Source organism: Aptenodytes patagonicus, chromosome 11 (genome assembly GCF_965638725.1).
Source record: "Aptenodytes patagonicus chromosome 11, bAptPat1.pri.cur, whole genome shotgun sequence".
In the NCBI taxonomy this organism is placed as follows: Eukaryota; Metazoa; Chordata; class Aves; order Sphenisciformes; family Spheniscidae; genus Aptenodytes; species Aptenodytes patagonicus.
This window is the reverse complement of record NC_134959.1, coordinates 3,095,172-3,106,776: the sequence shown is the minus strand read 5'-3', so window position 1 is coordinate 3,106,776 and position 11,605 is coordinate 3,095,172. Positions and strand designations below refer to the sequence as shown.

The 11,605-nt window shown below is 54.4% G+C and overlaps 1 protein-coding gene across 1 annotated transcript; it reads right to left on the bottom strand.

Moving 5' to 3' along the window:
- Positions 1-4,427: 4,427 nt before the first annotated feature.
- IRF8 (interferon regulatory factor 8) lies at positions 4,428-11,605 on the bottom strand. Its single transcript, XM_076349004.1, has 8 exons — positions 11,432-11,605; positions 10,029-10,212; positions 8,896-8,984; positions 8,291-8,402; positions 7,569-7,616; positions 6,651-7,037; positions 6,207-6,322; positions 4,428-5,091 (listed from the first exon to the last, which is right to left on the bottom strand). The coding sequence occupies exons 1-8, from the start codon at positions 11,603-11,605 to the stop codon at positions 4,915-4,917; spliced, it is 1,287 nt and encodes a 428-aa protein (XP_076205119.1). The 3' UTR covers positions 4,428-4,914.

The window sequence follows — 11,605 nt, the reverse complement described above, 5'->3', positions numbered from 1 at the left end:
GCAGAAGACTTGCCACCAGCTAACTCCTCAATACTCTATTTCAAGCATGCAGGAGGGATGGGTAGAAGCTGGTTGTCCTCATAGACACTGAATTCTGCTCCTGAAGCCACATGCGGTGGTCTTTTTTGCATTTGTTGAAGGGCACATCACGGGAAACTACCAAAGCACATTAAGGAACAAGACTGATCACGCTGCAGGATATAACCAGGCTCATTTTCTCCCAAGGAAAATCCTTCCCAGTGGCACAACTGCCTTCCAGCCATGACAAATCTCAGGAGTAAGGTTGGCTTTGAACCCAAATAACACCCCAAGTCAGTGAGCAAAACATCAGGTGGGGGCTGCAGTGTTTATGAAGCCCTTTGCAGCACCCAGAAATCGAAGTGCTCCAGTGTACACCATGGAGTAGATGTCTTTATGTCGGAAGACCTTAGAGAAGGGGTCGATAGAAAATTCCCCCACATTGTCTGCCCTGGCCGATACGAGGATTGGGTAAGCACACTGCTGCTTCCCAAACACGGTTGAGGAGAACCATGTATCTCCTGCAAGGAAAGGTCAGTCTTCCTCCACGGAAACCAAGCTACTCTTTCCTTCCCATGTGAAACTTTCGCTCTGCCCTTCTGCTCCCGAAGGCAGGAGTTTAGCATGGGCAGCTCCCAGAAACTACCTCTCCGTGTCCGCAGGGATCACAGCCCTCTCTGGAGGAGCAGCAGGAGCCGGTACCTGGGCTGGCCTTCCCAGGAAGCAAGGAAATATTCCCACATCGGGTGGGAGTTTGATGGCATTACTGCTCCAACTCACACACATGCTCAAGGTGTAGGAAACCACATTTGGACAAGCAGCAAGCATTTTGGGGAGGACAGCCTTTGAGCTTCTCATTCATGCTACCCACAATCCTGCTACACCGGTGAGGATCATTCATTGGAGTGGATGCAGCCTGTGCCACGGATGCTATATGCAGTGGGTACTGCATCCCCAGGATTTGGGGACGGGACCCTCAGCTGAAGACACGGGCCACTGTTGGGACTTGCCAACAGACGAGCCATTGACGAAGAAGAGCCGACACCAGGCGCCGAGGTTTCACTTCAGTGAGGCCATAGAGAAGAACCCAAGTGAACAGAAACCAACGAAAGTATTTGAGTCCCCAGTCACCCAAAACCACTAAGATTCGGCGCAGCTGCACCGAGCAGCTCACTGGAGCTGCTGGGGGCCAGGCAAGGTGCAGGGATGGGTGGCTGGGATGCAGGTGCTGCCTCCGGGTCAGGGCGCTCCCGGACACCACCAGCACCAGCTCCCCAGCCGGGGCGGTGGGGACGGCAGAGTCCTGCCTGCTTGGCCAAGAGGTTTGCGGGAAAAGTATGAGATGTGCAGAAATTCCTCCTGGCTTTTACAAAGGCCACCGTGAGCCTGGGCCAGAACATCTCTTAGTGCAACCTGGCACAGTTACCTCGAAACCTGCTCCCGTCTGCCGGAGCATCTGGTCCTTTGTCCATGAGTAAGCATCAGCCTTGGAGGCTTCTCTCATGTTAGATTTTGGGGGTGGGATAGAGCTGGGGATGTCCAGCTTGGACCAGGCATTAGGCACAAACCGAGTCCTACCTGAGCCCTGAGCAAAAAGGGGACCCCTGCCCGCAGTCACGGACCCCACCACATTATCCTTCTTGCATCCCACCTCTGCCGTAAGACCCTGTCCCACGGTTTCCTTCCCAGTCCCTCCACACCCACCAGTTGTCCCCTCTTGGACATGGCTTGGAAGCCATTCAGGACAGGAGCCATGCTGCTGGTTCTATGGAGTGAGGTGCAGCACAGTCCCAAACCGAACTCTGGGCTCTGAGGCACGATGGGAACACTAAAAATAAACAGCGCAGCCGGGTCCAACAAAAGGTACCTCTGCTCTCCACCGCTCTTCCGCGGTCTTGGGGTGGAAATTGAAAGAGCCCTGAATACGTAGCAGGTGGCTCCAGGCGTGCACAAGATGGTGGTTTCTGAGGAAGGACTTGCACCAGGACATCTGGGGAAACCGCAAGTGGTGTTTATGGTGCCCCAGCCTGCAGCCCATCATGTGTTTCACAAGTGGGCACGTGTTGTTCCAGCGCAGACCGCAGTGGGTGGCTTGCTCCTGCCTCCCCCCCACCGGCTCCCCCCGCCAGGCACCTCACCCACGGGGAGGTGAGTCTTCCTCACGCTCTGAGGGAGCACAAAGGACAGGATTAAACCCCTTGGGGACACTGCAACGGCCCTCGGGAGGAGCAGGGAAGGGCTGGGGATGAATACGGGCAGCGCACCTACGAGGTGCAATCCCCACCTCCGTGACCAAGCATCCCGTAAGAGCTTATAGGAGTTGGGGACTTCATTGCACTTAGGATCCTGGTGCATCCTCAAAAATCTTGGTCTGCAGCCACCCCTGCTCACAGGCACCAAAGCCACATGCTGTAATGCCTGCAAGGGACGTGCACAAGGGCGCAGGCAGGACTACGAGTGTCCCACCGACACGGTTGGGGCATGGAGAACAACTTAGCCACGGAGCGGGGTGCTCATAGCATAAATAGTTTGGGACACAGGGCCTCCCTTAATCCTAACGTATAACCACAAAGTTTCAGCTGGGTCTCCCACCTCAGAGCACTTTTTGGGTGCTATGAGTTGTGTGTTGTCTGCTGCGCACCCATTGCTCTTTGGGACAGAGGCTGTAATTGCTTACCCTGGAGGGATGCAGGGGGGTCAGCTTCAAGTCCCACGAGAGCTGAATGCTTAATATTTTAGGGAGGCTTCATTGGGAAGGCTGAGCTGCTCACCCCAAAATAGCTAGCAATCCTGCAGACAGAACAACCTCCTGGCAGAGGTCAGCTGTAGTCAACTCACCCCAGGTCAGGGTCCTCACATCTTAACTGTGCCCTGACCACACACTCATGCTTGGGAAGGTCTCTATCGTTAATAGAAAAAGGCAGAGCAGCGAAAGAGGGCTGATCTGCTTTGATACCCAGGCAGGGTGGACAGCTTTGCATCCATCCCCTCAGCATCTCCTAAGGAGACTCAGCCTCCAGCTGCCTGGATCTCCAAGCATCCCCTTCACAAGCACCTACATCCCCCGGTACCTTGGGTACCAGGGTCACTCCATGAAGTCTGGTGCTTCCCTGCCTGCACCCCTTGGCAGGGCTGACCCAGAGCCCACGGCAGACCCCGCTATGGGGAAGGAGCTGGTGGTGTTTGTCCTTCACAGGGGGCAAGGTGACAGATCAGACATGGTCTTCATACCCTTCCAGAACCTCTTGAGGTGCTGTCCCAAACACAGGCTTGAAGTGAAGGCAGGTGAGGGTGCAGATGCTCAGCCCACCCCCCCGCTGCAACCTTGCCTTCGTTTGACCAAGGCAGATGCTCCCCTTTTTCCCCTTGCTTCTCCCCAAACACTACCCACCTTCACTAGACCGGGCCCCATGAGAAAGGTGGATGGAGGAGACAGTGGGGAAAGGCTCCACCAGGCGATAATGGGGGAAGGACAAGAGTATGCCTTTGAGCAAGACCATAAATAACTGCCCCCCGCCCCATCCCATGGCCTTGGAGCATCACAGCCCAGGTCAGAGCGCTAAGGGTACGCAGGTCAGCACAGTGGCAGATGGGCAGGGACGTCTCCTCACGCTCCCTGGAATGAAGGCCCTATGAACGATACCCTTTTCCTCCCTCCATTGCATTACAGCATTTTGGCTCATTCCTCTCCTGCCCCAGAGATGAAACCAGGCAGTTACAGAGCAGGAGGGAGGCGACAGCAGAGGCTTAACACACACCCCACCGCAGGAAAGACCAGGGCAGGAGCGAGACAGAGATACCAGGCTGTCCCCGCCAGAGATACGACACCCCACTCACTGCAACCAAAAACCACATTGCAAGAAAAATACAAAATATAGCACTTTAATTGCAGGAAGATAAAAAAAAATTACAAAAAAATTTAATAAACCTCAGGCATAAAATAAATAGGCAGCTTAGTAGCACACACACATGTGCAGTCCTGGTTTGTGTCAGCTGCAAGGCACAAGCCCCATGCCCAACCAGCTCCCCGGTGCTGGGTGCGCATACAAATCGTGTTAATGAGGATTTACACATGGATGCCGCTGCCTGGTCACGCTTGGGGGAGACCAACACATGCATTTGGGAGGGTGAAGCCAACCTATTCACACTATGCTGCAATCTTTAAAATTAAAGATATTATATATTTATATAAACTCTGTCTCTAGTTAGGAAAAATTAAGATTCCCAAGTTCTTATATTCAACATTTACATATATAATCTCTGCATTGGTTTCCAAGTTTCAAAATACTTTGGCAGATAGACATATAAACCTTATAGCAAAAATAAAGAGGAATTTGAGAAGGTTCTCCTTGGGAGGCATACCCTATCCTCCATCAGCAGGACTGTTTGGGGGGGGGGGGGAGGGGGGAACCAATTTCTGGAAAGAATTTCCTACATTTGAGCATTAAGGCTTTTCCAAGAGTCACCTCCTACCAAATCGCTATTCTCAGCAAGGTCCGAGTTGCAGACGGCTGGGGCAGGTCGTTACAGCTGTTGATTTTCGGTTCTGCTTGACTGGCCATTAACAAAGGCAACACAAAGCACTCCCAGCCCTGACCTTCCTGCACAGCTCAGACGCTGCCTCCTCCCCCTGCCATTAGCTATAGACAAGGGTACCAGGACTACCCTGCTTGGTACAAAAGTCATTTTTAATCAGTAAAGCGTCTGCGGGACAGACACTGAGCATCCAACCTACTTTCTCGTGGCAATTTTTACCGCTGTATTTATACAGACTCTGGACTGGAAACAGCAAAGAACAAAAACCAACTTTCCAAAAATGGGAATTTAGGCACTAATGGGACCAAACTGGGTCTAGATCAACCCAAACCACCACGCTATGTCTGCGGAGAAGGAGGCTCAGACGGCAATCTGTTGGTTTTCTCTGAAGAGCGGCCGCTGGTGCGTCGCACAGATGTCCTGGAAGATCCTGTACACCTGGTCATGCTGCGTCTCATCAGCTATGGGGAGCATGGGGCTGCTGCTGCAGGTCTTCCCAGCCTCCTCCACCACCTGCCTGACACACAGCTGCTCCACCTACGCAAAAAGAAAAGTCATGAAGACACTGAATGAAGAGGAACCTCTTTGGGCATCTCCCACTGCTGCCATCCGCCCCCACTAGCCCAGGCAGCAGGGTACGGGGTGGGAGAGACACAGCAGAGCAGTTCTGCCCAACAGACCCAGGTGGCCAGGTCCGGCCAGGCCAACAGGTCCAACTCCACAAGCCACCTTGGCAAAGCACCTCTAGGAGAAAAGGAGCAGTCACAAGAGCTCCTCTCCCAGCAGAGCTATTAGGGAGGTGAGGACAGGCTGGGGGACATCCCAGCACATGCGGAGTGATCCTCTGGTGCAGACACCCAAGGCAAGAAGAGGTGACCAGGTCAGAAAGTTGTGCAGGGAGGCATAGGACTGGTCTCTGAACTTGTAAAATCCCCTCCAGGACCCCACAGACTTAGTGGGTCTCTGCTTGCTCAAGGGTGGATGCAACACCCTCCCTGTACCCTCCATGCCATGTCCCTACTGCCGCAGCCTTGTTGGCCCAAGGGGGTCCCACACAGGGTGTTTCTGGAGCCTGGACCCAACGGGTTGCCCCAAGGCTTTGAGATCCCAGAATTGCTTCAGCTTCTCTAGGGAGAAGTTTCTGGCCAGAGCCTTGGGGACTGCCCCTCTCATCCCACCCCCTCCTTCACCCTCCCAAGGGTTCCCCAGCCCCGCTGCTGTCCACCACGGTTGTTCACCGCATCTGTTGGCTGCTCGGCTTGAGGCTGTCCCTTAACTCAACCATTCCAGGGATTTATTCCCCCATTTCCCACAGGAGAGCGCAGAGGACCCAGTGCCAAGAGGCAGGAACAGGAGGAAGGGAACAGATTTCCTAGCGGTTTAGAAAAGCTTTTGCCGGTTGGGAGCTTTGTTTGCAAACATAGTCTACCCAGATCAAGGAGTCTGACAAGCAACAGCCCAAGCACCTCTCAGGAGGCTGTAGATAAGCCAATACTCATGCCACACCTGCCACCCGACCAATTTAGGCACCCCAAAGGTCTGTGGCTCCAGGGGTTGAAGCTAGAGCCCTGCTTGCAGGAGAAAAAGGGCAATATGGTCCAGACAAGGGGGGGAAATTCAGCAGCAGATGTCCAAAGGGCAGCCCTCCGTACCTGGACAAGGATGAGCTTACACCGCAGGGGCACGGCGTCCGGGAACTCCTCTCCAAAGCACAGCATGACTCTGCTGTCTGGGAAGCGGCCCTGGTTGTTGTAAAACTGCTGCAGCTCTGCAAGGAGAGTTGGAAGCTGCCTGCCACAAGCTGCCAGCCTTTGCTACACAGCTTCAAGACCAAGCACCCTGCCATGGAAGAAAGCTGTGGGCTCAAGAGAAGCCACCTTTTCTGCGCAAAGCCTCCAACCAGGAGGCGTTTGCTAGTGACACAAGACACCAGGTTATTCCTTCCTAGATCCGGTACCATCAGCTACTCATCCAGAGCACTTGGGTAACCCATCGGTGATGGACAGTGGTGACTCCAATGTGCTCCAAGGCCAAGGGCTCCACCCTTTCCACCCCACCAAGTGGAAGAAGAGAAAGCGGGAAATGCTCCTACAAACCTCTGAAGAACAAGTTGGTGTCAAATATCTTCATCACCTCATCCCGGTCCAGTTTGTTGGGCCTGTCCTTGTACATCATGGTGTTCCCGCTCCAGAAGACCCTACCCTGGCACAGCCTCTTGATGAAGATGCCCTGCTTGTTGCTGTGCAGCAGGACACCCCTCTCCAGGTGCCCAAAGAGCTTCCTGGTGATCTGCTTGTGGCGGTCATTCTGGATGGCGTCGGCCGAGGGGAACTGCACGTGCTCCAGGGCATCTGGGGCATACAGCTTCTCGCCGTGGCTGGAGGGCTGGCTGAGTGAGATCCGGCAGCCCTCGCTGCACGAGGTAGTGATGTGGCCCACCAGCCTCCCGCTGTAGTAGAAGCTGATCACCATCTGGGAGTAACCTGGGAGGGGATGGGCACACACACCACCCATCAGGAGAAGACAAACCCTGCCTGCTCTTCACCGCGATGCCCAAACTCTGCGAGAGTAGCAAATTTCCTGGGAGCAAGTCTCACTTGATGGAGGAGACCTCCTCCTTGCTAGAGGACATCTCCAGCATTCAGCCTGGTAGCAGCGCTGAGCAGCAAGTGGGAGCTCCCAATACTGAGCCCCTTCCTCCTGCCTTTGCTCCACACTTCCCTTGCTGCGGGCAGATCTCCCCACAACTAAAGGCACGGCTGATCCCAGCATCCCGGGGCAGCCCTCCGTGCCAGGACCACGGCCACAGGACAACAGGCAGGATGCGTCCCTGCTCAGTATGCAAACCCTGCGGATACTCAGGAGGGCACAGGACCTCCCAAACCCAGAGCAAAGCCTCCCTCCAAGGCAGGGAGCAGAGTCGGAGCCACCTTCTGCCACCACACACACGAGGCCGAGCCCCAGAGAGGCTTTTGATGGCCACAGTCCACAACCGAGCAGGGGAGCTGCCTTACCCGAATGATGCTGCTCGTAGCTGGAGTATCCATTCATCAGGGGCAACGCTGTGGGCAGAGAAAGCCGAGTTGTGCCGGCGTGCCCAGCTCCCAAACCCCGATCTCCCGCTCTCCCCACCAGCCCCCTCAGTTTTCTCCCCCAGGCACACCAGGCTTCCCAGCTCGCCCAGCTCCCAAACCCCAATCCCCCGCTCTCCCCACCAGCCCCCTCAGTTTTCTCCCCCAGGCACACCAGGCTTCCCAGCTCGCCCAGCTCCCAAACCCCGATCTCCTGCTCTCCCCACCAGCCCCCTCAGTTTTCTCCCCCAGGCACACCAGGCTTCCCAGCTCGCCCAGCTCCCAAACCCCGATCTCCTGCTCTCCCCACCAGCCCCCTCAGTTTTCTCCCCCAGGCACACCAGGCTTCCCAGCTCGCCCAGCTCCCAAACCCCGATCTCCTGCTCTCCCCACCAGCCCCCTCAGTTTTCTCCCCCAGGCACACCAGGCTTCCCAGCTCCCACACAGGAGGTGCCAGCAAATACTCCCAGGTGGATTTAACCTTGTGCAATGCACACTCTTGGGTGCCTGCTGCCAACCACAGTTGTCATATTAAGAATGCTTAAAGTACTAATTAAGGAAGATAAAATACAACTGTTGTCCATTATCCATTGCTATACAGTTTTTTCTGCCCTGGACAAAAAGCTTGGTCCCGTTAAACACTGCACATACCGTCGGCTACTTACCGGGGCTGTGCTGCTGCACCCACCAGTCGGGTATCAGGGTGTTTCTGCAGGTCTCCTGGGGGGGTGAGGGGCTTCTCTTGATGATCCCCAGGTATTCATCTACACAGGCGGGCTGTGCGAGACCAGACGTGGAGATCAGAGCGGGTTTGATGCCTTGGGCAGCCACTGCCCTTGCACAGAGACACTTGCAGTGCTCGGAGAGGGTCCAAATGGCAATGCCAACAGGATGCCAATGAACTTTGTTGGTTAGAAAGAGCAAGTTTGGCACTCCCCAGGCGGTACACTCAAATAACACCCTCAAGAGCTACTGAGCAGAAGCAGCCCAAGGTGACACAGCCAAGAAGGGGAACAGAGCTGCAAAACAGCCTCCATCCCCCAGCGAAGGTCTCGCCCGCCCAGATGCAAATCGAAAGCGCGAGCCATTCATCAGCAACCACGTCCCGGCGCTGGCTCACATGAATGAGCTGCAAAACCCGGCGTCACTTGCCAGGCGGATTCCCAAACCTTTGCAGATTGAATTTTAGAAAGGCAACGCTTTATCGGGCAACTGCCCGCCGTCCGTCCACCTCCAGCCAAGGCGACCTGCAGCCGCTGTGAGGGCTTACCTCTTTAATGAGGTCATCGATTGCAGAGGAACTGCAGTCCATCTCCGTGACGTCATTCAGGCTGCTCCCGTTGGCAATGCCCGCTTTGCCTGGAAGGAGAGGCCGGGATGCAGCGAGCACACCCACCCCCCTGCCACGGCTCATCTCGCCGCTGGGTTTTAGAAACCCTTCACCCCGTGAAAGTTATGAAACCGAGAACCACAGCGCAGCAGAGCCGTGTAACAGCACCTCGGAGGGGCTCACAGCCCCCTCCAGCTCCACCCAGAGCTGCTTTTCAAGACCAAAGACCAGTTTGCAACCCATTGCCCCAGCGCACGGCGACCAGCAACAAGGCAAATCAAAAATCCAGCCGGTAGCAGAGACCGAGCTAGAGCAGAAGGTTGGGTTTTTTTTTTTCTGAGCACCCGAGAGACCGGGGCTGCTGCTGCTTCTCCTTTTTCTGCCAGCCACCCCGAGTGAAGTCGTGCTACCGGTGGGAACCTGCAGTGCCATTTGCATAGCGGCGGCGCGCCCCCCGTGTGAACACGGCTGGAGGAGACCGAGATGCTAAAGGCAGATTTCCTGACAGCGAGATATTTTTTTTTTTGCCCCGCAAGTTTTTTTACTTTAAAAAAAAAGAAAAAGCACACACACTCCTAACCACAAATAGAGATATACTTAGCACGACCTGCGCCGCACCGGACATCACAGCAGCAACTGCTCTCTGCGAAATTACTGCTACTCTAATCACTGCTGGCAAAAGAGAAGGGGTTTTTTTTGCAGCTCCCTGCCATCTGCCCAGGGCAGGCGTTGGGAGGGCATAGGGTTGGGGCTCAAGTACCCCCCCAAGGGGGGAAGGAATTTGGATTGGCCCCTACAACATCCTCATGGGATTGAAGGTCATGCAATGCTGCAGTTATCCCCTAAGCAGCTGTCTACGGGGGTAGACAAAAAGCTTGGCCTTCCTCCCCGCCTCCCTGCCACCACAGTGACACAGGGGACACCTTCTGCAAAGCAGGACAAGCAAAGCATCACGGCACAAGAGCGGCGTCTGGCCAGGAAGCTCCGCTCAGATGTAGGTCAGCAGCACAAGCCTGTGGTTACTCGCAGGACCGACCTGCACCTGGGGGTCGGTCCCTTATTGGGGCACTCACATTTCTGTTCCTCCTCCGGCACGATCCTGTAGACCTTGTAGGGCTCAGAGATGTCCAGCTGGGACCTGTCCGTCACCTCCTCGAAGTCAGGGCTCTTGTTCAAGGCGCAGCGCAACCGTGTCTTCCAAGTGGCCGGCTCCGCTTTGTCGCCTTCTTTGAACTTGCCTTTGAAAACAGCCCAGGCCTAAAACAAAGCAAGAAAAAAAATCCTCCCCGTGAGCTCTGCAAATCCCCTCAACCCCTGGGGCAAAGGAGCTGGGGCTGCAGAGAGCATTTTGCTCTCCCCACCTCTCTGCCCCGTGCACCCTCTCAACCATCCCTTGCATATTCAACGTTCTGCTCCTAGACTGCGGACACACGCACAGCTGCCGCACGTGGGGACGGGTATCTGGGTGCAGAGCAGCAGCACCTGCCCCGGCGATGCACCTGCGCGCAAGAAGGGCTGCAGCACCCAGGTTTTAAAAAGCAGAGGTCAAGATCATAATATGCGGCTTCATCTCTGCACCTCCCAGGTCAGGAGCTGCTGGGGATGCGAGGAATCACTGCTGAAGCAGCGGTGTTCCTAATGACCTGGTAACACCTCAGTTAAAACAAAGACAAACAAACAAAAAAAAAAAAATCAAAGTAAGCCTCATTTTCCAGCTCCTGACTAATAAGCGAAAGCTGGTTTCTTTTTAAGATCAGAACATCATTCGTGATTTTGGTGGGAGAATACATTTTACCACTGAAGGGAGACTGTAAAATACATATAATGGAGACTGCAAAGTATGTATTATTTTTTTAAATACACATTTATTTATTTTATAGATATTTACATATTTTCAGATGGCTGAATTCAATGCCATCCTCATAACTCAGTGCTCCCGAACCAGCCACTAACCAGCTGTCACTGCCCTGAAAGCGAACTCGCTCACCAGTACAGATATTTGGAAGCAGGGGCAGAGGGAAGGAAATTCTTGGGGAAGAGCCTGACCTTTTTGGTTCAGGATGGAATTTTCCAGTTTTTCCCCAAAACTGGAAATCCCCCCCTTCAGCGAAATCCAAAACTTCCTTTCCTCCTGCAAACTTTTTTTTTTCCTCTCCGGTAAATCCAGCGTTTTATAGCCTGATAAGAAGTTTAGAGCAGGTCAAAAGGAGCACGTCAAGCTCCTTCTCATGTCAGACCAGGATTCAAACATGCTGAAAACAAACCTAAACCTGGCACCAGCATTTGGCAAAAAGGAACAAATACCCCCAAAAGAGCCCGGGAGACCAATTGTGGGGTGAAGCATCTCCTGCAGGGGTTAGAGATGCAAAACCCACCGGCAGCGTGGACATCTCCCACCAGCAAGGAAAAAAAAAAACAAACCAGCATCGCCGAGCCCAGGAACTATGGAGAAGAGGCATTAACCATCTGTCCCTACCTTGAAAATAGAGGCATCCACCTCCTGGTTGTAGTCCTGCTTCCCGGCGTGTTTCCATGGGATGCGGAACATGGTTTTCTCCTCATTCTCCCAGATGAGCCCAGGGTACAGCTCGCTGTCAATCTGCTCGATCAGCCACTGCCGGAGCCGCCGCCCGCCGTTGCGGTCACACAT